The sequence below is a fragment of the Anolis sagrei genome, chromosome 1 (assembly GCF_037176765.1).
Source record: "Anolis sagrei isolate rAnoSag1 chromosome 1, rAnoSag1.mat, whole genome shotgun sequence".
Taxonomy (NCBI): domain Eukaryota; kingdom Metazoa; phylum Chordata; class Lepidosauria; order Squamata; family Dactyloidae; genus Anolis; species Anolis sagrei.
The window spans coordinates 215,615,432-215,643,232 of NC_090021.1; the positions used below are offsets into that span (position 1 = coordinate 215,615,432).

The 27,801-nt window shown below is 39.6% G+C and overlaps 1 protein-coding gene across 3 annotated transcripts in view; it reads right to left on the reverse strand.

The window, feature by feature from the left end:
* Positions 1 to 27,801, reverse strand: part of GPR39 (G protein-coupled receptor 39) — a 240,245-nt gene that overhangs the window by 161,110 nt on the left and 51,334 nt on the right. Inside the window, exons 3-4 of one of the 3 annotated variants that reach the window (XM_067473073.1) lie at positions 17,025 to 17,210; positions 15,867 to 16,748 (exon numbers count right to left, since the gene is read on the reverse strand). In XM_067473073.1, coding sequence (XP_067329174.1) covers positions 15,867 to 16,734 — 868 coding nt within the window. In that variant the 5' untranslated portion in view covers positions 16,735 to 16,748; positions 17,025 to 17,210. Of the gene's footprint in view, positions 1 to 15,866; positions 16,749 to 16,980; positions 17,276 to 27,801 lie in introns of those variants that run through there. The other 2 variants (XM_067473075.1, XM_060775821.2) reach the window with 2 other exon arrangements.

Here is a 27,801-nt window from a genome sequence, read left to right on the forward strand (position 1 = left end):
AATACAGCTACATGTTGATTCCCTCCAATGCATCAGAGAACATGAGGATTTCCTGAATATAGCCCAGAGAAGGAACTTTCAAAGGAAAATGAAAAGGCCTATAACAGTAAAAAAAAAAAAAAATCCACCTGGAGGGCAGTCAGTGTTAGTAGACCATATAGGAAGGGTGCAGTACACCTTCAACTAAGTATGAAATCTACAAGCATGAGGAAAAAATTCAACAGAAAGGAAGAAACCATGAAAATGAAAAAAAACCTGGCTACTAGTATTAAAAAAAACTCTAAAATTATAACAGCATTGGAAAACAACACTCAAACGCAGTGGGACTCCAGACAAGAAACAATCAGGGACAGCTAATCACCTCTCAACAAAGGATTCCCCCAGGCAGTAACAAGCCACACCTAAAAACTGTCAGGCCATCAAATGCTAATCAAGGTGGCCAATTGAAACATCCACACCTACCTCCAACAGACAAGAGTTTTTTCTCCCGCCCTGGACTTTCCACAGATATAGAAACCCAATTTTCCTAGTTTCCAGCAAACCTCACAATCTCTGAGGATTCCTGAAATAGATGCGGGTGAGACGTCAGGAGAGAATGCTTCAGGAACATGGCCATACAGCCTGAAAAACCTACAACAACCCAACTAAGCAATCACTTTTTACATCTTCTGGAGGCTACCAACAGTGAAGATACTTAAACAGGGAACCAGCAACAGAGGCATAAATATGCCAAGAGAATGACTAAGGAGGGCATGGAGTTGATGTTCTGTAATTATTTATTTATTTATTTATTTATTACTTGCACTTATTAACCGCCGCTCTCAGCCCTAGGGCGACTCGTGGCGGTGTACAAAAACATAGAAAAGACAATTTACACTAAGTCAAGACAACAAAACAACATTCTACTAATACATAACATCTAATTATACTAAAAATCCGCTTCGTCTTATCATGGGGTCATAATCAATCTCATAGTCATAGTCCATTCCGGTCGTCATTTCCAATCACATAGCACTCAGTTGAAGGCCATCTCGAAAAGCCATGTTTTCAGGCCCTTACGAAAGGCCATAAGGGAGGGTGCCTGTCTAATTTCAGCAGGGAGGGAGTTCCATAGCCGGGGGGCCACCACCGAGAAGGCCCGCTCTCTCGTCCCCGCCAGGCGTGCCTGTGAGGCAGGCGGGACCGCGAGAAGGGCCTCCCCAGATGATCTCAAGGTCCTCGTGGGCTCGTAGGCCGAGATGCGGTCCGCAAGGTATTTTGGGCCGGGACCGTTTAGGGAACAAGGGAGGTGCCAAAAAAACTGTAGACAAGTATTAATTGCTCCTCTTTTTTAAAAAAAACGCATAAAAGATTGTGTTGTCGAAGGCTTCCATGGCCAGAATCACTGGGTTGCTGTATGTTCCAGAAGGATTCTCTCCTGATGTTTCACCTACATGTATAGCAGGCATCCTCAGAGGTTGTGAGGTCTGTTGGAAATTAGATGTGGGGTTTATATGTCTATGGAATGTCCAGGGTGTGAGAAAGTACTCTTGTTTGTTTGAGGCAAGTGGGAATGTTGTAGCTGGCCACCATGATTAGCATTGAATGGCATTGCAGCTTCCAAGCCTGGCAGCTTCCTGCCTGGGGGAATCCTTTGTTGAGAGGTGTTAGCTGCCCCTAGTTGTTTCCTGTCTGTAATTCCATTTTTTTTAGTCCTGCTCTTTATTTACTGCCCTGATTTTTGAGGGATTTTTTAAATATTAGTAGCCAGATTTTGTTCATTTTCATGGTTTCCTTCTTTCTGTTGAAATTGTGCACATGCTTGTGGATTTCAATGGCTTCTCTGTGCAGTCTGACATGATGGTTGTTAGAGTGGCCCAGCATTTCTGTGTTCTCAAATAATATACTGTCTCCAGGTTGGTTCATCAGCTGCTCTGCTGTGGCTGACTTCTCTGGTTGAAGTAGTCTGCAGTGCCTTTCGTGTTCCTTGATTTGTGTTTGGGCAATGCTGCTGCATTTGGTGGTCCCTATGTAGACTTGTCCTCAGCTGCATGGTATAAGGTAGACTCCTTGTCCTTTGCTAAATGTAACATTTGTTGGTTTTTCTTAGTGGCCGTTAGATTGTTTGTAGGTTGTGTTTCCTCATCAGCTTCCCTATGCTGTCAGTGATTCCCTTGATGTATGGTAAGAACATGTTTCCTCTGGGTGGATCTTTGTCTTTACTTTTGTGGCTTGTTCTCAGTCTTGCAGCTCTTCTTAAAATATTGTGTATAAAATTACCTTTAGGCTATGTGTATATGATATATATGAAACATGCATTAATTTCAGGTTTAGCATTGGGTTCAATCTCCAAGATATCTCATTATATATATGCAAGCATTCCAACATCTTGAAAATTGTGACATATAAAGTATTTCTTGTTCTGAGCATTTTGGATAAGGCATACTCAACCTATATACCTAGTCCCAAAAAGTAAGTCTCTTGCCCCAAACATGAAGCATTCATTGAATGCTCCATTTCTATTTGGAAATACTAATTTATCACTTGCAGAGATTGCCAATAGGAAAAGTGCACGCAATGTGCTCCTTTTCAAAAAATATGCACGAGTAATAGCCCTAGTTTCAGAAAAAGGATGGATAATAACCAAATAAAGACATAAATGCACATTTTTGAAAATATACATGAATATGACCTAACCCTGCAGAAAATGTGTGTTTAGAGCAATCCATACATCTCCACGTAGAAACACACTCCTGACTAAAGTTTCACAATGCAAATAAGATGTTGAGAAAGAAATGTCAGGAACAGTGACAGATCTGCAGACCTCTTCTCTCCTTCAATTTCTTGTGATGATGACATTGCTTCCTGCTCATGTTTTCTTCATGTGCAGTTCTGCCTAAAGTGCAAAGTGCTGGACAGTAAAGAAAAAAGGAGACTGTGTTTGCTCCCTTGACTATTTTTATATATAAAATTAATTCCTTTGAAAGTATCTCAGCAGCTGAAGCCTTTTAAAAGAATTTACAAACATAAAGTGAAAATCACGGGCTTAAATACAAGGCACTGAACAAATTTAATTTGTATGCACACAGAGACTGTTCACACAATCAGGAACACACACAGCTTGGATAGAGCATTGTATCACAATCTTGATCCTGAATCTTCTTAGCTACACTGCAGAATTAATTCAGTTTAACACTTTAACACTTTTACTCCTCCCATGATTTCATAGCTCAATGCTATGAAATCATGGGAGGAGTAGTATTAGAAGATCTTTAGCCTTCTCTGCCAAAGAGTATTGGTGCCTCACCAAATTTTTACTCTCATGATTTCATAGCACTGAACCTTGGAAATTTAAGGGGTATCAAATTGCATCAATTGTACAATTTAGATGCACGCCAACAAGAGTAAATTTGGTGAATCAGCTATTGAATAGTGACCCAGCTAATGAAATGAACCACTCTATATGGGTATACAAAACTCTGGTCTTGCTCCTCCCCTGCCCACATTTACTTTACTGAGATTGGTCACATGGTACAGAGATTTAAATAATGTTAAAGCAGATTATTAACACAATTTACGATGCCATAAAGACCTTCCAGCAGCGTGCAGAGGAATGAGGAAGTACTCCATGAAAGGACTTGGTGTCACAATGGATGGTGAAGCGGCAGTTCCCCCGTGGCCAGAATCGAGCTGGAATCAAGCATACCCTCATGAAGCTGGAAAAAGCTTGGTCACAGCTGGAATGTTAAATTGCCTCTGCATCTGTCTATATATGTTGTATGTCTAACTGGCATTGAATGTTTGTCATGTATATGCGCATTGTAATCTACCCTGAGCCCCCTGCAGGGTGAGAAGGGCAGTATATAAATACTGTAAATAATAATAATAAATAGTTAAATATTTCCTCTACCTACACTGAGTCATTAATCAAAATGAAGAATTTAGTCAAGAAAGACTAGGAGCTGGAAGGGTAGCTATGGAGGAACTAGACCAAATCCTCAAGTCTAAAATATATAATTGAAGACCAAGGTCATTATTGTCTATGTCTTCATATTTCCGATTTCTATGTTTGATTGTGAAAGCTGGGCATGCATCTATGTATAGTTGACATGACAGCTGACAGGAAAAAATCAATTCATTTGAAATGTGGTACTGGAAGGGAGTTCTAGAGATATCATTGTCTATCCAAAAACAAATAAATGTGTTCAAGAGCAATGATACTAAATTCTTCATAGAAGTCAAAACAAATCAACCTAGACTATTGCAGCTTGGCCATATCATGAAAAAACATTAGAAAAGGTTTGCCAAGGTACAAGGTAACAACAACAACAACAACAACAACTTGATTCTTGTATCCCTCCACCATCTCCCCAAAGGGACTCAGGGCAGCTTACACAAGTGCCTAAAAACAAAGCATGAAATGAAGCACAATATAAAATACAATTGACCAAAACATACAGGCATATGAAACAACTTAAAACTCAATTAAAACAGTGCTAATCAACCAAATGACAGTAAGCTACCGTAAGACGTGGCCAGGCTGTAAACAATAAGACAAGGGAATGGGGTAAGTGCAGAGTTGTAACCAGGGAACGAGGGCATGAGATGAAGTAGGACAAATAGGGGCTAGGCGTTATCAAAAGGTAGTAAGAAAAGATAGCATAGGGAGGAGTTAAAACCCCTGTCATGTATGTATGTCTCTGGCACATCATTTAAAGTTGATTTAAATTATGGCAATTATGACAATAAGTCACAGCCACTCCACTAATTCCAAAAATCTGTTATAAAAGTCATTATATTGATAGCAAGCTCTGGTAAAAAGCCAGATCACTTCCTTTATTTTTATCTGTTTCACCATCTCCTGACTATATTGACAGAATCACAGGAACCTTTTTTTTCTTTTCCAAAAAAGCCCTAGATATTTGGCTGTTTGAAGTCTGGCTATTTTCCACACAGAGGTTTTCAAACACTCACATGGCACAACAGTTATTTTAACAGCTTCGAGGCTACTACTATAAGAACACACAGTTTTCTTTTTCAACACTATTCTGTCAAAGTGCTTTTGAACGAGCCAACACTCAAATTTTAAAAGTACTGCATTCATAGCCATCAAATTCAAGCACTATCCCTCTCCAGAGAAAACTCTTTTTATTGTAGAGGCAATATTTCAAATGGATTTCATGAAGAAACCTGTTTTAAAAGTAAGCTTCTCATTTTGTGATGCTGTATATGCTTCCAAAATAATTTACGAGAATTTTTTATATTGTTTATTTATATGTAGGATTTAAGAAATAGGCTATAAATGTAAAAATAGACACTGTAAAATGGTCACTATAAAGAGATATGACAGTAAAGATACCAAAAAAGGTTACCAAATAAAGCAAACATCAAGTCACAGATCAAGCAGCAGCAGCAAACCATAGAAAGTGAAGAAATTTGCATCTTTTGTTTTCATTTTTTCTAAGAGTCAACAAAGAAGATGATGGTTTTTAAAAAGATATAGAAAATTATTGTGGCGATAAGTCAAAACTAGTAAATGCTGTGTACATTCGCATCCGTAGACCACCTGTGGTCTGGAAGAACAAAAATATGGTCTACGGCCTTACCATTACTACACCATTGCCTTGAAACCATGCAGCAATGAGAACTACCGCGAAACCCTCTTATAGTGCTGAGACAACAGGCATGTTGGGAGGGGAGAGGCTGACTACCCACAAAAGATTACTACTACCACATCAGCTCTAGATTATTAAATATGGTTTTCTGTGGGCAAGCAGATGGTGATTACTGGATGGCATATGTTCTGTATCAGAAACTAGGGCTGATGTGGTCTATCCAATGCAATTTTCTGAATCAGCACCCCCAAAAATCAAACTGAATCCAAAGTTGACCAAAAACTGATTTGTAACCCTTTTGGTACTAATGTTGGAGAGTGGTCCCTGGTCAAAGTTGACCCTCTTCAAGTGGTCCTTGGTCAAAAAAAGATTGTGAACCACTGATCTACATAGTAGAAAAAATGCAATTTGATACCAGTTTAACTGTCATGGCTCAATGTTATGGAATGATGGGTATTGTAGTCTGGTGAGGCACCAGCCCTGTTTGGCAGAGAAAGCTAAAGACCTTGTAAAACAATAACTCCCAGAATTCCACAGCATTGAACCATGGCAGATAAAGTGATGTCAAACTGCATTAATTCTATGGTGTACATGCACCCTTTGTTTCTGTCTCCCTGCCTTATTTCAGGAGGTGAAATAAAATGGGCTGTACTTTACAAAATAATTGCCTGTTGCCAGAATTCATCCATTCCTTTCTCTATGTCTCACATTACATTCCCAAGCTCAACTTGAATCTGGGAACCTTAACAGCAAACCAACCTGTGAACTGAGAAGTTTCAGCTTGAACATCATAACACATCCACAGAGATACAGAATAATACCTTTATTTGGCCTTCCTTCTGAAGGATTAGAATATGTATTGAAATCAGAATGTGTTACACGATGACTTGTAGTGTAGGAGAGGGATGATTATTCTTTTCTGCTTGTACTATTCTGCTGGGAGTGAATGTACTGTTATTTGAGAGCAAGGTTTTCTATTTACAAAAAAATAAAGGAGAGGCGGGGGAAGTGCTATTCTGAGAGTTATGAAGCAACTGAAAGAAAAAGTGGAGAATTCAATGAAAGAAGTTGAGAAAGAGAAAGATACAAAGTGCCAGTCTTGGAAAAGAGGATGTCAGCCAGAACTGTATATAGTCTGCTTACAGGAACATCTAGCTACCTAGTTTTTTAATGCTTGCCTTATCCTTCCATAAAAATGAGACAAATGCACCGTGATAGCTTTGGTGTCTCCAACTCTTTTTGCTTTGGTCAAAAAGCACAATATACGCCCTCATCGTATTGACATGATTTGTCTTAGGCATAAAGGCAAGGATGGGAACTTGATGTTATTGGACTGCAACATCCAGCAACCCCAGTCAGCATACTGAATGCAGAGGGATGTTGAGATTCATCAACATCTGGGGAGCTGCACAATTCCCACTTCTGCTTTAAGGCCACAAAGGAACCTTCTTAACCCATTGGTGCTCATCATAAACACTTGTGAATGGTGCTTATCCTCTCCTGCTGCTACTTTGAAATTTTTATTACTTTTAATATTTTAATGATCTGGAATTACAGTATATACACAATAGAAGAGCAATAGATGAGGCAAATATTCTTTAGGTTTCCTTGGTGTTGGCTCCATCCAACACCTGCATATATACTTGGTTTTAACTATACATTTTCATAACCATAGGTAAAGGTAAAGGTTTTCCCCTGACATTAAGTCCAGTTGTGTCCAACTCTGGGGGTTGGTGCTCATTCCCATTTCTAAGCTGAAGAGCTGGCGTTGTCCATAGACACCTCCAAGGTCATGTGGCCAGCATGACTGCATGGAGAGCTGTTACCTTCCCACCAGAGCGGTACCTATTGATCTACTCAGATTTGCATGTTTTCAAACTGCTAGGTTGGCAGAAGCTGGGGCTGATAGCAGAAGCTCATGCCACTTCCTAGATTCAAGCCTGCGACCTTTCAGTCAACAAGTTTAGCAGCTCAGCGGTTTAACCCACTGTGCCACCAGGGGCACCAACCTATTGTTTAATACATTTTAGAACAATGGGAATATTTTATTTTTTCTTGTTATTGTTATAATCTTAAATTAGAATTTAAATCAGACATCTTAAATGTATTATTATATTTACTTGTATGCAGATTTTTCTCTAGTTGGATTCAGTCCTATGAATTGTGAACATGTGTTGGGACTTTTAATTGCTTTTGCCACCTTCTCCTCTAGCCATACACTTTTATTGCTCATTCACAAGTAAGTCATATGTTAAATGAATTTAGACTTGTAAATGAATAAGTGGTTTGAGTTGGAATGCACATGAATAGACCTGTTTAAAAATAGATCAGATACAATGTTGACCTGTGTAGCAATTTCAGTGTGTTACTTCCTTGTACATTTTTGTGATTCCAATCATACTTTCCCCTCCTGAATTTTACAACATTGTAAATATTACAGTATATTCTCCGGTTGTGGATGAGAGCAAAACTTTTGCTCATTTATTATATAAAATATAAAGCTATATCAAATGCTAGAAGAAAATGAAAATACTTAAGAAGAAATTAACTGAGCTGTCTAGTAAAAGTAAGAATAATTCCTTTCAGTCCTTTGAGCGCTGAAGAGGTATGGCTCATTTCTCCCATTTGTTAGATATTGCTTATTTACCTCTAATGTTGCTCAAAAGCCAGCTCTTCCAAATTCATCAAATCCAGTGCAAGCATATTGAGAACACTCCTATCATCAATTTGTTTTCATTATTTTTCGGACGTGACACTAAAACAGAGCCCTAAACCCTGTGAATTTTTAGATGTTTTTCCTCCTAACATGATCTCTTCTTGAGTAGCAGATTTATGAATTTAATTTCTGTTTTATAGAAGTTGTCACTTTTAACAACTGGAGTAGAGAAAGAGACTCTAAATTGTTTTTATTGCGGCTCAATCTTGGAGACATCTTGCTCCGTGCTGCCATTTACATTTCACATTAAACGAGAAGTACATTTGGAATGAACAAATATTTGTTTTAATTTGACCCATCTGTTAAACGAAAGACAAACAGGGATGCTACTACACGACAATATTTAAATCCCGGCAATTTGTAAACCATATATCTGTTCATTCTGCCTGGGTTAAAAGCACCCTGAAGCATCATTCTTATGAAAAGCCACAACTTCAAATGTATTATTCTTGTGGATGCAGGGCATGATTTCTCTCTTCTGTTCATTAATTTATTTTCTAACCAAAGTTAATTAGCAAGACTCAATAGTAAAGAGTCATTTGAAATACAGCACAGAAGCCACAGAGAGGGGAAAAAAATCTGCTTTCACCCTCCCCTGCCACCTAAGCCTTACACACAAACACAGCCACAAACACAAACATGGCTACTTGGAAGCATTCATGCAAAAGATGCTTCCAAACAAGAAAGTATGAAGTAGAAAGAAGCTAAGGGACAGCAAACACTCTCTCTAAGCGGGTCTTTTCTTTTCTATTCTTATTTGAATTAGTTTTTTTTTCAACCAGAGACAACAACAACAAAAAGTAGCAAATAACAGCTGGAGTATATTGATAGGCAGTGGGAAGAATTAGTCATGCTGAACACATTGCTATATTGAGGACCAGCCACAGACGGAAAAAGCTTCTGCTCCTTAAGGCAATTATTTTATGAAAGTGAGCATTTCTTGGCATTCTCTTGATAGAATTGTCCTCCCACCTCCATATCACACTTTCCGGACATAGCATGGTTTTATGTACAATTTTTTTTTATTGTTGTTCATTCGTTCAGTCGTCTCCGACTCTTCGTGACCTCATGGACCAGCCCACGCCAGAGCTCCCTGTCGGCCGTTACCACCCCCAGCTCCCTCAAGGTCAGTCCAGTCACTTCAAGGATGCCATCCATCCATCTTGCCCTTGGTCGGCCCCTCTTCCTTTTGCCTTCCACTTTCCCCAGCATAATTGTCTTCTCTAGGCTTTCCTGTCTCCTCATGATGTGACCAAAGTACTTCAACTTTGTCTCTAGTATCTTTCCCTCCAGTGAGCAGTCGGGCTTTATTTCCTGGAGGATGGACTGGTTGGATCTTCTCGCAGTCCAAGGCACTCTCAGCACTTTCCTCCAACACCACAGCTCAAAAGCATCGATCTTCCTTCGCTCAGCCTTCCCTAAGGTCCAGCTCTCACATCCGTAGGTTATGACAGGGAATACCATGGCTTTGACTAGGCGGATCTTTGTTGCCAGTCTGATGTCTCTACTCTTTACTATTTTATCGAGATTGGACATTGCTCTCCTCCCAAGAAGTAAGCGTCTTCTGATTTCCTGGCCACAGTCTGCATCTGCAGCAATCTTTGCACCTAGAAATACAAAGTCTGTCACGGCCTCCACGGTTTCTCCCTCTATTTTCCAGTTGTCAATCATTCTTGTTGCCATAATCTTGGTTTTTTTGACGTTTAGCTGCAACCCAGCTTTTGCGCTTTCTTCTTTCACCTTGATCAGAAGGCTCCTCAGCTCCTCCTCGCTTTCGGCCATCAGAGTGGTGTCATCTGCATATCTGAGGTTGTTAATGTTTCTTCCAGCAATTTTCAGCCCAGCTTTGCATTTTTTATATAATAATTACCAATTACCTTCTCAAAATTAGAATGCACATTAGATTTGTGTAATATAGTAAATTTTGGGGGGTTTCAGGGTTTTGAAAACAGAGGTGAAAACTGAGGTGCGTATTAGATTTGATGGCACATTAGACTCAAGTAAATACGGGTATTTTCCAGTATCGTCTGTCTATATAGCATGGAAGTCTTACTGGGAAATATTGAAGTGATGGAGCAATACATATGGCATGTCCTGTTAAAACCAAGAAGAGCAATATGCATTCCATGTGCCCCAAACAGGGGCCCCAAATACCCAATGCAGCTTTCAAGAATCACCAAGGGTACATCTACACTGCAGAATGAATGCAGTTTGACACCACTTGAACTATAATGGCTCAGTGCTGTGGAATCCTGGATGTTGTAATTTGGTGAGACAGCAGCCCTCTTGAGTAGAGAAGGCTAAAGACCTTGTAAAACTACAGCTCCCAGAATTCCATCTCACTGAACCATGGCACTTAAAGTGGTGTCAAAGTGAGCAGGGAGCATACAACTCCCATGTTGCATCAGCTCCACTGGCTGCCAGTCTGCTACCGAGCACAATTCAAAGTTCTGCCTTTAGTCTATAAAGTCCTAAATGGTTCCACCCCAGGGTTGCTGTGAGTTTTTCAGGCTGTATGGCCATTGTCCAGAATCATTCTCTCCTGACATTTCACCCACATCCTCAGAGGCTGAGGGGTTTGTTGGAAAACTAGGCAAGTGAGGTTTATATATCAGTGAAATGTCCAGGGTGGGAGAAAAAACTCGTCTGCTTGAAGCCTGTGAGAATGGTGCAGTTGGCTACCTTGATTAGCATTTAATGGCCTTGCTGCTTTAAAGCTGGTTTCCAACCCAGTTTACCTGTCCGAACATATATCCCTCTATGATCCACCTCGGAGGCTAAGATCATTGAGGGAGGTCCTGCTCTTGGTCACACCCCATTCGTAAGAGAAACTGGTGGGGATGAGTGACAGGGCCTAAACAGTGGTGGCCCTGCATCTATGGAACTCCCTCCCTAGTGAAATTAGATTGGCCCCCTCTCTCCTGGCCTTCAGGGAAAAAACTAAAACATGGCTCTGGGATCAGGCCTTTGGTCAGTAATAGATTATGACCTGGGTTGTGTGATTTTAAATTGTTTTAATGTGATGTTTTAACTGGTTTGTTTTAATGTTTTTTTTAATTTGTTGATGGTATGTGTATACGCAGCATCTAATTGTTGCCTTTGTAAGACAATCCTGAGTCCCCTTCGGGTCAAGAAGGGCGGGATATAAGGATGGCAAATAAATAAATATTTCTACAGTGTATCTCCTAACAGATACAGCCCAAATCTTGATCCCTGAAGGGGGAAATGTAAAAAGAGTGGGTGCTTTTGCTATTTCAGAATATTTTTTGCTTCTCCCTCAGCTGTTTAAGAGCTTGCAGCTACCTTTTTCAGATCAGGAAATGACTATCTTTTGAACCCATTGGCTGCTATAGCAAATAATGTGACTAAGAGTTGGACATTTGAGCAGTACTGAGAAAGCTGCACAATCGAGAGATGTAAAAACCACAAAATACGTCTGGAAAGTTCTACCCTGAAGCAACAATCATCATCAAGGCCCTTTGGCTTTCAGAACTGCTCTCTCCCTCTCTACATCCAGGCAAGTGTAGTTTTGCAATACAAACCAGAGGTATGTTGTGTAGAGGTGGGTGGGGAAGCTAAATGAACAGAAAATCATTGGGCTAAATGTCTGAACTAGGAAGTTACAGCAGCCAGTCAGTGGCCTTAGGCAAGCTGCTATTTCTCAAGACTAAGAATGTACTAATCTTAAATTCACAATATGGAAAGCATTTCAAACACTTGTGCAAAATGTGCAAAGCACACATAGTTTTTGAAGAAATTCCCAATTCTTAATGTTGCTTTTTTATTAGGAGGATAAATGATACATTGAGGAAAGTAACTTTTTAAAAAGCAAACTTACTGTAACACACATCTGAAAGGAAACACGCTGTACAGGAGTAATTTGCCAATACTTTGGCTGTTCTCTCAACCTATATTTTTGACAGTTCATTCTCTCTCTCTCTCACACACACACACACGTACACACACACAAACCTTTAAATAAAGGCTGATTGTCACTTATCTGAAAGATTGGGACCAGAAGTGTTTTTCAATTTGGGGTTAAAACATTTTTTGGAATACCTGTATTTGTGTATGTATAGACACATATGCAACATTCATTTATGATTCATATACATAACCTGAATGTAGTTTGTATCTCGATCAAGTGATAAAAGCAGGACATATTGTAGTTGATGTTGTTATTTTATATACAATATTTTTATATATGTTATTTTTATATACAATATTTTTAGTTCTGTTGTGTACACTGCACCATCAAAAGCAAAGGTGTCATTATCACAGCCGCCCATGTGACAATTGTGGATTTTAGAGAATCATGGAATTCCAGATAAGGGATGCTCAACCTTTATATATAAGTTACTGCTTACTTTCCCTCAGTTGAAATTGTATTAGTATTGTGTATCTATTGTTCAAAGGTCTCCCCAGTACAATCTATTTTTAGATAGAGTGAACACTGATGTGTTCACAAATATCCAGTAGGTCTTACAAAGGCAAAGGGGGCAAGGGGAACACCGGTTTGGGTGCATTCATATTCTAGCAAATTCATTTATTGTAGTGCTTGCACAGTACATAGCAAGCCAGCAAAAACGAAGAATTGCAGCAATTCAAGCAGAACATGATGAAAAGCACATCTAAGAGCCCTCCATAAGATGCTGAGGCTACATGGATCACAGCCTGGAAAGATTCTCAAGATGGTGCGATGACAACTTGATTAGGTTTAGCCTGAAAAATGTGGCAAGAGAGATCAGAATCAAACATAATTCCCAAACTACTGGGCTTTTAATAAGCTCAAAAGGAATTTGGGAGTGGGGTGGAGAACAGTAAGAAATGGAAATACTCTGTAACCTGAAAGACTAACTGAGAGCAAAAGAAAGCATGTGAAAGGTTTTCATTCCAAGCCGCAGGTGCGGTAGGTGTTTGTTTGCAATCTCCATGTAACTACTTTGGCAGTATACACCCAATCATAACACCTGCCTCTCACTATAACAAAAGTTTAATGACATGTAGTTAGTACTGGCACATAAGTTAACGTAGGCCCCTTCCATAAAGCTATATAAAATCCACATTATCTGCATTGAACTGGATGATATGGCAGTATGGACTCAGATAATCCAGTTCAAAGCAGATAATGTGGATTATCTCCTTTGATATTCTGGATTATATGGCTGTGTGGAAGGGCCCTTATAAAAGGTTGCTAGGATAGAGCCTGGTGGGAACAAGAGCTTGGAAAACTGGCTTTTAAAAAAGACTATAACTCCTAGCATAGTTTAGCCAGAATGAATGGTGTGTCCACATTGCTATCAGCTCTCTATGAGCTCCAAATGCATTGGAAAAGTTTGATGAAGTTTCTATTAAATCATGAATTGCAAGTCCACATTGCCAGATAATTGGGATAAACAGAAATCGTGGGATCAGATCCTGGTATAAAGGGCATGTCTGGAGGGGGCTTTTGCCTCATTTGCATTCTTTGGCAAGAAAAGGCCAAATTATCCTTACTGGAAGCTTAATATAATACTATAATACTAGGCAACTAAAACACTTGGATACCACTGCAGCTACCATGGTTCCCTCCATCATAGGGAATTCTGGGGTTTAGAGTTTCATGAACTGCAACGAATTCTCTGCCAGTGAGCAAATCCTCTAGTTCAGAGAGTACTCTGTAAAGCTCTAGCTACAGACATCAAGATATCATACAAGAAAGAGAGAGCACTTGAAGTGCTACACGTTTAAAGGAGTCATTTTAGTTATTGCATGCCACTCTGAGATCTTTAAGCAGAGGACAGGATATTATTTATCATTTTCACATTCAAAGTATGTCTGTTTCACTTCCCAGTCCACAAGGACTCCCAAGGCAAAGGTAAGCAGGATCTGCCTTGGTTAGTATTTAAATGGGAGACTGCCAGGTGCAACAGGTATCTCAAAGGCACATAGAAACAGACACCTTTGGTGTGTCTGAAAACCAATTATTTTTAATTAATACATGAGTAATTATGTAGGAATAGTGATCAAGCTTTTAAATAGGTCTTGGGAATAACCTTGTCTATCTTTTTTTTTTTCTAAAACAGAATTAATCTTCTAGCACTTTTGTTTTGGACAATCTGTGAGACTCCAAGGGCAAAAATAATTGGTTCCCCAAACCTATCAAAACTATCTGTGTGTATGTGTCTTCAAGTTGCCTGTTGCCTTATGGCAATCCCATGAATTTCCTAGGGTTTTCTTCAGCAAGGAATACTCAGATGGCTTTATTATTTCCTTCCATTGAAATATATCCTACAGCACCTAAAAGTCATTGGTGTTCTCCCATCACAAACTAACCAAAGCTGACCCTGCTTAGCGTCCAAGATCAGACAGAATCTGGTGCCTTTACCCTTCTGTTAAAAGTGCAGTGCACAAGCAAACAAAAGAAAATGGAAATCACTAACAAAAATATCTAGTTTTCTGAAATAAATTTGGGAACATTGGATTTTACAAAAGCTGAGATTTAAAAATTATGTGTATCTATATTAAATAAAACTTTAAAAGAGATTTAAATCCACCAAGCCAGTCCTGACCATGTTTGTTCAAAAAGAAATTATTTTAATGTCAATGGGCCTTTTACCAGGTAAAAGAATTTGAGAGATTATAGCCAAATGCTGCAAATCTATATAGAATCCAACAAAATGGGAGTCCAGATTGGTCAATGAGATGTTTTTTGAAGGGATGACGGGGAAAGAAAAACAATGTTCCAACATGTTGTATTCTCCTTTAATTATCATGGTACTTCATCAGGGGTATCACTATCTTCAATAGGTCCACTTTCCTGGGATACCTCCAGATACTCAATGAATATAAATAGGATTCCAATGAAAGGATATAAGTTTCAGAGTTTCTCATTTTCCCCCAGAAGGCCTGAATATACAAAGATCTGCGTATCAATCAGTTTTGCTTCTTATGAACCCCATTCCACCCTCCTCCCCTCTTTGACTACTGAATATGTTTTGTGGACAGCAACACAGAAGACTCCTTTTCATTAATCTAAAAATGGGGTGGGGAATGAGAATAAGGTGTTATCAGCCGCGATGACTACTCAAGGTAAATTGAATTTTAAGATCACACACTAAATTTAAGTGATGCAAAATTCAGCACTGTAAAAGTAAGGGCCTTTAACTTAAAATGGAAGCATTTCAATAGACAGCTTTCTTTAAATGATGATGGGAAAGTGTGGCAGTCCCAATATATGTGGGGGAGAAACCATCTATAGAAAGAAAAGGAAAATGCAGCTGAAATGAAAGCCATTCCTCTCAAATTCCCATTTGGAGTGCATTAATGCTTACTTTGATACCACCTCACATATGTTCCATGCATTTTATGCAAACTACTTGGTTTATGTTGAGCGGAATTATTTCCATAACGACTATGGAATAGTGAAACAGTGGATGCAAACCTTATTGAATTCCCCCATCATACCTTACTGAGTCAATGCTGCCTCTGCCCTTTTGACTTTCATTCTGTAGCTTCACAAAGACATTGTTTTCCTCACCCACCCAACACTATTTCTCCTCCCATTATGATCTTACCTAGGAAGAGAATTGTCTGTTTCCTGGAAGTTCTGCTCTCAGGATTCTCAGTTTTCCTTAGATACTGATTTTGACTCTCCGTCTCCCCTCTCACCGCCAATGTCCCCTGCTTGTGGATCATCAGGACTTTCATCATACTCCGGCACATAAAAGCAACTGATACCAATATCACAACATATACGATAAAGGCTGTGAATATACTTGACTGGAAGACTTTCCATCTGGAGGACAAGCTGGTGCATATGGTCACATTTAGCCTCACGTCAGGCATATGGTGCCGGCCCTGGGGCTTCTTGCATGCCACCAAACCTCGATGGCCCTGAATGATTTCCAGAGGGTACTCAGTCCCCATTGCAAAGAGAAGAGGGAGGGCCACTAGGACAGATGTTATCCAGACAAAGGTGATGAGAAGCTTCACTTTGAAGGATCCAGATGTAGCTTTGAATTTGAAAGGGTGACAGATGGCAATGTACCTCTCAAAGCTTAGAGTGGCCACATGCAACACCGTGGCATAGCTGCAGGCCTCAAAAAGGAAGCAGTACAACTTGCAAGCCAGGTCGCCTTTAGGAGTTGAGAATGGGCTCCATATCATACTGAAGAACTCCACAGGCATCCCCAGTAAGATGACCAGTAGGTCCGAGCATGCTAGGCTCACCATGTGGTCTGTAACTTCTTTCTGGAGGTAGCCTTTCTTCTGTAGCACTTTGGTTGTCTGGATGGTAACACTGTTGCCCAAGATACCTGCCACAAAGACAATAATGTACACGAGCGCAAGAGTGATCTTGATCCATTGAGCTACTTCAAAATCTTTCACGTGGCTGTGGTCGATTATATCCCAACACTGTGGCTCGTCACTTTGCGTTGCCATGTGCAGCTCTAAGTCTAGAAATGGCAAAAGAGAGGGAGATGTTTAAAGAATGTCATTATCTCAATGTCCTTATCATGCTTCCAGCTCAATCCTATATATGCTTACTCAAAAGTAAGGCTCAAAGTATGTATAAGACAGAAGTTCTAATAGTAATGATTCACATAACCTTGAATATGTGTAACCCAACTTTTGATCTAGTACCCCACCCTGTTAGTGGTGTTAATGGAAGAAAAGAAATAAAACAACCTTTTAGGCACTTTTAAAAATGTCAAAGGGTTGAAGTTTCTTACGTTTTGTCTTGTTTCGTTTTTGCACTTAGCTCTTCCTCAACACCTCAAAGCGATGTTGTTTCCCGTTCTCTTCAAATGTGTCAGCTTCCTCCAGTCAGTCACTGTTGTCTCAATCCCATTTCAGCTTGTGATGCGAGCTCTCAGTGGCTGAACAGCAAGTCCGTCAAACATTAACTCGCAGCTGAACTGTAAAAGGGATGTGGTCACTGATCAAAACCATGATAAAGTGAGTAAAAAAAAGGGAATGAGGTAACTCTGATTCAAGATAAGTAGGCTGACTTTCCCTTCCCTTCCTGAAATTTGATCTCTGCTCTTTCAAACAAGGACTACTATTGTAGAAAAAGTGCCTAGGCTGAACAATTTAACACTGGTTTTATTCCCTCCTTCCTCTCTACTACATTTCAGGTGCATGTTAAGATTGCAATCATTTTCTGGTCTAGCAGTGGTTTTAAAGTTTCCTTTTCTATTCACACATTTGCTGGTACTCAGCAGCAAAGATTGTTTTAATAGAGGTAGAGTATCTGTTATCCAATACACTTCCCCTCCCGAGCATTCAACATGCAGTATATCACAACAAGGTACTTTGTGTATCACAACAAGGTACTTTTCATTCCAAACAACCTCAACATCTCTTCCCAATACATTTTAAAAGATCAGTTCTGCCAAATATCTGCGCCTGATTTTTTTCAATATCTTCAATCAATATCTTAGGGCAGTTTAACTATCCCTTACCTGAGGGCCCTTCTACACAGTCATATAACCCAGAATATCAAGGTAGAAAATCCCACAATATCTACTTCAAACTGGGTTATCCGAGTCCACACTGCCTTATATTCCAGTTCAAAGCAGATAATGTGGGATTTTATTCAGCTGTATGGAAGGTGCTTGAAATGCTTGGGATCAAAAATACTTGCATCTACATAAAAGATATGTTGGAGATGTGGCCCAAGGATAAACACAAAATTCACGTATATTTCATATGCACTTTATACCTAATTGTATATAAAATACTTAAAAATAATTTTGTGTATGTGAAAACGTTGTGACCATTGAACCATTTGAAAGCCAAGGTGACACTATCTGAGCGATCTCAGATCTGGACAAGCTTGGATTTTGGAGCATTTCAAATTTCTGCATAAGGGATTCTCAGCCTGTAGTGCATAAACATGGGATTGCATTAAAAACAAACAATCTACCATGACAGCCGTGTCATCACTATGGCAGCATTGTCATATTTTTGATGAATGACGCTGTGCCATATGAACCACATTTTGACAGCCAGAAATCAACAGGTAAAGTTTTTTTCCCAATACAGAAATGCAGGCAAGATGACATGACTTTACTGCTGTGACACACATAAGAAAAAAGGAAGGCACTTTCATCCTAAAAATTGGCAGTTCTGCTCACCATGCTATCATTATAGGGGGGAAATAAAAATGCAGAACTAAATTCTTTTGTTAATCCAAGCTAGATTAGACCCACTGAGGTCCCATTGACTCTGCCATATAATGCAATTTGAAACTATTATATGGTCAGTGCAACTCATATAATGTAGTTCAGTGTAGTTACACTGCATTATGAGTCTTCACTGACCATATAATGCAGTTTCAAACTGTATTATATGGCAGTGTGGATGGATCCTGTGTCAGGATTACTTGGTAAGTTAATGATACCAACTCTACTCTAGTTGGAACTAACAACTGGATTTAATTCGCAGTTTCATTTCCTTTAAAAAGATGCAAATCTCCCTTAGTAGGAGCCCTTCCGCGCAGCCCTATATCCCAGAATATCAAGGCAGAAAATCCCACATTATCTGAGTGTGGGCTCAGATAACCCAGTTCAAAGTAGATATCGTAGGATTTTCTGCCTTGATATTCTGGGATATAGGGCTGTGTGGAAGGGCCCTAGGTTACTCAGTGGTGGTGCCTACCACTATATGTTGAGTGCAGAGGCATTATGAAGTTTTCTATGCCTCCTCCATCACCCTGCAAGGAAGTCCTAGTCCTCCTGCCTCCTAAAATAATCAGGGGGGCTTCCACACAGCCATATAATCAGAATATCAAGGCAGAAAATCCCACAATACCTGCTTTGAACTGGGTTATCTGAGTCCACACTCAGATAATGTGGGATTTTCTGCCTTGATATTCTGGGATATAGGGCTGTGTTGAAGGGCACTGGGTTATCTGAGTTCACACTGCCATATATTCCAGTTCAAAGAAGAAAATGTGGGGTTTTATTCAGCTGTGTGGAAGGGCCCAGGATAATAAACTCCTTTGGATCTGGAGTTTAGGTTAAGAAATTCTGTAGAGTACCAATCAATTCCTGATAACTTTTTCTTCCCAATTACACGCTTTATGAAAAGGCTAAGTCAAGAGTCAGATTAGCATTTAACTTCTTGATAACTATTATGCTTTTATTTCTTTATTACCTATTTTGTATTGTGGCCATATTTATTACTAAATGTACAATGCCCCTAAGGCTATACTGCTACTACAGCATGCTTATTGGGAAGGGAAAGTGTAGGGTCAGCACAGCTGAACCTTCTTCTGAACAGACTCATGTATGATTGCAATCTTAATATACTAATTTAAAAATCACAAAACTTTGTAGATTAGACAAGTTTCCTTTTTATCTTTGCATAAGAGTGTTATCTTTTCCACTGTGGTTATCTTCCCATCCCCCAAAACCATAATGAAGAAAAGAACGCAAATAATCTGTACTTGCTTCAGTTGATTATTTATACAGTCCTTGGGGGGGGGGGGGGGTGTCTCCAATCTTTGTGCTGCTTCAAGCCCTGTTGCCCTAGTCCTCCTTTGCTGTGTGATAATTCAAATTTGTTCTGCTCAGACAAGCTTTATATTATTGCCCAATTTCTTTCACTTAATTTTACTTGATAAAAGTGGGAACAGAGATTACACATGCATGGCTGGCTCGTGGAAATGGAACAAATTAAAATTTGTTGGTTACTAGGGGCTGAGGAGGGAAGAAGGGAAGGAAATATGGATATGAGAAGATTGTGTTTTCCTTGTTGTTTTTCCATAACAATGGTTAAAGAAACACCCTAGTTTTGTCATTTTAGTCTTATAAGATACACAGGCTTAAATTATTAGCATGTCTTCTGTCTTGAAAGAAAGCAATATATGGGATAATTAACCATATTCTCTGGGGTCACAGCATGTTGTGGAGGAAATGTGTTGGCTTTTTTTAAAAAAGTTATTTTTTTTAAAAAAAAAGAACAAGCACTACTACTTTTATTCTTGACTTTGAGGATAATGTACAAAGATGAGCTTACAATACTTAGATGTATCTGGCCCTGTTCCAAATCCATCCTGTGCTCTACTGGGAAGAAATACATACTCTGGCTCTTTGAAGAATTAAGTTGGAAGAGATCACAAAGACCATCTAGTCCACCTCCTACTATGCAGCGATACACAGTCAAAGCACTCTTGACAGATGGCCACCCAGCTCCCAGGCATGTGGAATACTTCACTCACCATATTGTCATAATTAACTCCCCAATAGGACCCAACATGTTGCAGTGGTTTGAGGATTGGATGAGGACTCTGAAGACCAGGGTTTGGGCAAAAGTATGATAGCTGGGACCCTGCGCTGGTTGCACACCACGGGTCAGAATTCATGAAGGGAAGACGTGTGTGAGACAGCGCAGTGAGTGAGAGACGCAGCTGCGAGGGAGGGAGGAGGAGGGGATCTACGGCTCACATGTCCAGCCCTCCTGGGGCCCTGGCTCTTCCACTGTTAGGAAGTAGGTGGGGGAAAGCAGAAGAAGAGGGGAAGGGGGGAATCTGGTTCCTGCCGCTGTGTTCGCACTAGGGCCTTATAAATACCTTCCCTGGCCACCAGCACACTTTCTGCCCTTCGAAGAAAGCAACCCCAGCAGCTGGGAACAGTCCAAGCGGACTTCTCTTCATTAATTCTGACATGCATTGCACAACTAGCATAGGGTTCCTAGGGTACCAGCTATCATACTTTTGCCAGGGTTTGAATCCTCACTGAACCATGAAAACCTTGGAGAAAGCAAAAGCAAAAACCCCTCAGAACAAATCTTTATTTAAAAAAACCCTCTTAGGGTTGCCATAAGTCAGGAAAAAACTTGAAGGCATACAACAGCAATTAATTGTACTGTTTCATAAGAGTCAAAGGGGAATAAAGGAACAAGAAATTAAGGATCTCCTTCTGATACAGTTCCACTTTCAAGGGATTAGCTGAAATATTATACACAACGTGGAAGTGTTACTTTTATGGATGGTAACTTACAGCACTTATAGTTGCTGCCTAGGGGATTTGGGGGCTGTAATAAAAAAGTAACTTCTCCAACTTTAGAAGTTATGGTGAAAGCCTGACATCACTACAACTCTCCTCACTCCTTGGTAGCTGCACAGCTAAGCAGAGTGCAGCCAAAGGAGCAGTTGTTCTCCAATATAGTTGCAAACATCCAAATCCTTTAGCCTAAACCAGTGATGGGCAACCTTTTGAGCTTGGTGTGTTAACATTTGCCAAAAACCTGAGCATAACTTGGGTGGGGTGTCAACTTCAAGAAAAAAAACCCCATAATTTTGCAATATTTATAGTTTAAATAAGAAAAATGTATATTCCATGCTGAGTTATGGAGTGAACAATGCTCAAACATGCAGATGTTAAATTTGTAGAGCCTTTTACAAGTTTAAGGATGGAATTAGATTGGCTTATAAGGTGTACTTCTTTGTATGTGGCCACATGTGGCCGTGTGTCATCAAAAATAGCCATGTGTGTCAGTGCTGACACGCGTGTCATAGGTTCACCATCACGGGCCTAAACTAAAGCAGTAGGTTAATCATGCATTATAGGTGGTAGTAAAAGGTGCTGCAGTCTCCCAAACTTCTGGAGTACACGTTCACCATCTTTGTTAAATGAATAACTGCATTTAATATGCCTTAAGTCATTTTGAAAACAATTTCCCTGCACTGGCATGCTCTGCATACATTTCTAATGTGTTGCCTTATAGCTATTAGCCAACCCTTCAGTTAAAGACAGAAGACCTACATGAAAATGTATTAGAAATTGGCTATGAGTCAGCGGTATATAAGCAAAGTAAATAAATAAATAAATATATTTTTAACTGAGAGAAACTTCCAGAGGAATTTCTAGATCCCCCTGCATAATGCTATGGTCAATTTCTGCAGGAAGCTGATCACAGGATTGCACTGGATGTCTTTTCTCTGGGAATCTCTGATTCTTCCAGCATGGCTCTTGAGTCTAGAGATAACATTTTAGTCACATCCGTAATCAAAGCTGCAAATGCCAAACCTGTAATCGTGGAGGGTCAACTGTACTATCTAGTTTGACTCTTGACATGACAAAGTCCTAAATATGTCTCTCATGCATATTCTTGCTAGCATGCCACAGGATATAAAAATGTCAGCCCCCCCCCCCCCCCCGGTATTGCAGTTAATTACCCTTTAATCAATTTCCATGTCATCTTCAGTTAAGCAAGTTTTCCCCTCCATGCTCAAAAGATAAGACATGTCTTCAGCCTGCCCAACAAAGCCCACACTTATAAGATTACTTTTCTAATTTTAAAAATTATTCATTCAATTTTAGTCTAACATTTTCTCCTCCACATCCTTGAAGCAGTATAAAAGAAGAGGCACAAAGGGTATGAAATTGGAAGTGGGCACTCTGGGTGACTTTGATTGGTACTTATACATACTTGGAGAACACAGGGCTCCTATAGCTTTAATACTTATGTCAAAGTGTGTATTTCATCAGGACCAGCTGCACCTATTGAAAGTTCCTTCTTGTATGCAGATGTTAAAGGTGTAGGAGTCCTGATTGCTTTTCCACCTGGTCATTTTAATTAGAGAAGAATACAATAGTCACACACACAGGGGCTGATAGGTAAGGCCTGCAGCATCTACTGAATACACTTTGTATGTATGCCTTTAAGTCATCTGTCAACTTATGATGACTCCATGAACTTCATACGATTTTCTTAGGCAAGAAATTCTCATCACCCTTCCTAAAAGGCTAAGTTGGAAAACCTATGGGTTTCCAATTCTTATCAGTGTCATTCAGCATACCCTATTGCAAGGAATGATAGGATCCTTAGTCAAAGAGAATCTGAAGAGCCACAAGTCCAATACTCCTGTTAAAGGGAACTGTTTTAGCTGTCTCTTCCAAGTAATTTTTTTCCAGCTGGCTGCCATCCAGAGCTATATTTGCTATCGGGAATGATGCACTTGGCCTGATAGAAGGTTTACTGTATTTCCCAACATGATGGAGATCTCCTGCCATTCTGAAAATTATATGATGTGATCTCTAGACCAGTTATGGTCATCTTCCAATTTGGAGTCCAGCAGGGTTGCACTTTACTGCAATTACCAAGAAAAATTGGGAAACACAGTATGTGGGGAAATAATGCTTCAAATCTCCTGTCAAAACATGGTGAGTTTTGCTGTAGTGGTTGTGGCAATGGGAATTGGGAACCTGGTGTGTTTCCTGATGAGAAAAGGTGCAGGGACACAAAAGGAGCAAGGATCCACAGTGTGTTTGTCTTATTGGCTCCCGGTTTAGATCATAGAATCCCAGTTATATGTATTTCAACTCACCCATTTCAGTATGTTTAGCATCACTCTTCTGTAAAGTAAGTGCATTTGAGTTCAGTTGTGTTTACTCCCTAGAGCATTGCTAAAGGACTGCAAGATGTGTAGGATTTGAAAGCAATGCTTGTGATTGCTGAGCTTGAGAGTGTATGAACTTGCCGATGTCTCAGGCAATAATTGTCTTCAGAAATGTCTTGTGCAGCTGACACCAGACAAGCCAAAGGTCTTTATTACCAAGATCAACCTATCACCTTCGTGCTTATGCAACAGCAATGTGAATTATGCTAATTCTTTCACAAAGGCTATGTGGTGCTAAAATGTGACTTTGTGATAATTTGTCTATCTACAGAATAAGATGCCGATGATCTTGTAATAACATTGCTAATATGTCATTCTGCCTCACCAAATGTAAAATGTATCCATCCCACTAAATGTAATTAATTATTAGTTGTAATAAAATTGTTAATCATAATAAAAGGAGTTTTACAGCGTTAGAGTTTCACCTTATGGCCTACACACTCTTGTCTGCTTATCTATCACCTGTGTTTTAGGTTGTCCATGAAAACATTATAAACTATATTATTTGCACAGAAAATATAACATGTATTTTTTATGCATAAAAATCTGGAATTTCATGGGGTTTTTTTTCCTGTCACAAAACCAGAGTGCATTTCCTAAACTCTTATTTAAGGGGGTCTCTGAAGCACTTCTAATAGAGATATATTTTGAAAACATCTCCTCCAGGAAGTCCATGATGAAAATTGCAAGATTTGCTTAGTATTTCACACTCTGCAATTTATTAGAGGCACTGGGGCTTCTTCAATCAATTTGGTGACCTCCCATTTTTAGAGCTCTCTTTGAATCAGTGGTTCTCAACCTATGGGTCCCCAGGTGTTTTGGCCTACAACTCCCAGAAATCCCAGCCAGTTTACCAGCTCTTAGGATTTCTGGAGTTGAAAGCCAAAACATCTGGGGACTCACAGGTTGGGAACCACTGCTTTTAAAAGTCTAATTTTCTGTTTCCTCTGGACACTCCCGCCTCCTCTTTGTCATTGCTTTACTTCAATTGTTGCAAATTGTGAGCCGCCCTGAGTTCCCTTCGGGGTGAGAAGGGCAGGATATAAATGTAGTAAATAAATAAAGAAGTTCAACATGAAAAGTGGTTGACTTTCAATTTAGTGGCAGAGGAAGGGAAGAGGAGAGACCATATGTGTCTCCATAGGATTGTCATGATTATGACTGTCAGGCAGCATTGTACTAGACTTTTATTGCTTGGTGTGCTATTTTTAAATTTATTTCAAATTATAATTCCATTCAGAGAAACACATTTTGAAAGTCTAGTTAATTTCATGGTTGTATTCATTCTAGTGGTTATATGTGCATGTATATTTTACTAATCTTTCTGAGCTCTTCTTTAAGACTAAACCATGGTCTAAATCCCAATGAATTAGTTGTTAACTGCCATCAAGTCAACCTGAATTTACAACAACCCTAAGAATAAGAGAGCTCCAAGCAATCTTGTTATCAATAGATCAGGTCTTGCAGACTCATGACTTCCTTAATTGAGTTTATCCATCTGAAATGTGGTCTTCCTCCTTCCCTACCATTTCCTACTTAACCAAACAGTATTTTTTTTCTCTAGTGAGTCATGTCTTCTCGTGATATATTTAAAGCATGGCAGTCTAAATTCAGGCATATTGGCATCTAGAGAAAGTTCAGGCTCAGCTGTATTTGTTTTTTATTTAATTTACATCCCACTTTTGTTTAAATATAAATTAAAATAAAGTCCATAAGTCTTGACATTTCATTTTCATTGATTCAGTGGCTTTACTTTACCTGAGACTTACAGAGATTTAGGATCATACATTTGGTGACAGTACCTAATTTTTTCCTGTATGTGTTTTTAGTGACAATTTCAGTGTGTGTTATCATAAAACCACTGCATTTTTTTCCTCAAAGGAAGTGGTACTTCAAAACACTTAGATGGTTTTAATGTTTGGTTCATGGGCCATTAGTTCCTGAGTTGTCATCCTTGTTTGGAGAAAGCAAGAAAGACCTTGAATTTATACAAGATACAAAGAGCAGTGTTTCTATTATTATTTTGAGGGCTGGAGGTGAAGTTGGATGCATTATAGTTTGCATTTTCAGCAAACTTCAGGAATATGAAAGACGTATACGTAAGTGCTTTGCAGTCTGTGCCTGGACTGGTTGATCTAGAAGGGACTGAATATAAAAACATTGATTTTGTTCCATTACAACATTAGCATCCCGCTATCCTGGCAGGCTGCCATCAATCAGAAAGGAAAGTGATATATAAACCGGGGAATTAAGATAATGCAGAAAGCTCATAAAAATGGAGATTATTTGCACACAATGCAGATTTAACGGTGGCATCTCATTCTTCCTCTAGCCTACAGGCTAGCCAGCATTAACTCCTCTAATGATACACTTGCCTTATGAAGTAGACTGCAGGTTGTAAAGCACACATCCGCTTCCTGACAAGATGAAAGAGTTCAGCGTGCTTCTGAGCACATGTGTGCAGACTCCCCTTGCATTCTGTATCAACTTTTCTTCTTTTTTTCCTTTAGGATTAGCATGGCCTAAGTTCAGTGGGGTTGCCAGATCAAATAAAATTTGGAAATAAAGAATAATAGGGCTGTTCAGGCTCTAGTCAATGGAACACTATAAAGATGGATTGCTTGAGCAGAAGAGATGGCATACATATTATTTTAAAGGGAAGCAATATCCATGACAACTAGCAACCTTGGGGCACAATCCAGTCAAAGTAAAGAGGTGGTATGGCATATTGGCTAAACGAATGAGCTACAAATCAATTACTTCTTGGTTCTAATCTCACCTCTGCCATCAGGCAGGCCACCTGTTCTTGGCCTTCCATCTTCAATATGGGGATAATAACACTACCTGGCATTTCAGGGTTGATATAAGAATTACATTACTAAAAGGTATGTGAACTGCTTTTAGTTCACATGCCTTGTGTGAAAAGCACTATGCCATGCCCTATGCTAGTTAATTCAAAGAAAGAAAGGCAGACAGGAAAACTCCACACTCATATGCTTCAGTTCAGATTGGAACCTCCTATCTGTAATATTTTCAGTTCCTTTGCACAATTAACTATTAAAAATACACCTAGAGGGAGCAATCGTGTTGCTGAAATTAACAAGAACATACTGGCGACATACCAGATTGAAAACCATCAAGATCACACTTGTATGCAATTGCACTATTGTGTCTTCATCCTTTGCTTCTTTCTTCTCCTGGTCCTCTTTTTTTCTTGTCTTGGAGGGAGTGTTAAATTAAGGTGGGGTCTTTTAAACAGTTAAATTGGAGATAACCTTTCTAAGCCTCCCTCGCTTTTCCCCAAGACTTAAGTGTTCCATATGTAAAACCAACCTCAGCCTTCTTAGGAATAGCAAGGCAGAAGGATAGAAAAGAAGGAGGGGAATTACATCTACTCTCTGAATGAACAATATTGGGAGTCATTTATTAGCTTTTCCTGTGAATGAAAAGTGCACTCTATCAGTGATTTAAATGCAAAGCAGCAATGGGAGACACATGATATCGTATGATAAGATGTTGTTATTCCAGAACATGGAAACATTTGCAGCAGCTGCTAGAAAGTCCCAATCATGCTGGCTGGGGGACTTGGGGACTCGTAGTCTAAAAAAGCAAGCTCTTCAGATGTAAATATATCTTACCCGAATTAATCAGCTCATTGAATCCTCGTAATGATTTATTTTACAAAGCATACATTCAAGGACCTTTTCACACACAGCAAAAATACGATGTTTTGCTGCCTTTAGGACCTGCTGTGCACCATCACCCGATGCTCAGCAGGCCCCACCCAGTTTCCTCCAGCATTTCATCTCCCATTACAGAGAGGAAAGCATTGTGCAGGTAGCTCCAACAGAGCTATCTGCACTTTTGTCCCCAAAAGTCCATGTGATGGTAGAAATGGTGGCGGGTATTGCCTGTTGCCATCCTTTCTACCATGTGATGGGGGTAGGGTGGGAAAGGGTACCAAAGCACCTTTTTCTGCCCTCCATGTGTGATGAAGTGAGGAGGGAGGGTGAGCGGGGCACCACAAGTTGCCCTGTACGCTTTCCCTTTTGCCAGCAAAAGCTGGAAAGATGGAATGGCCCAGCTGGGTCATGTGACAA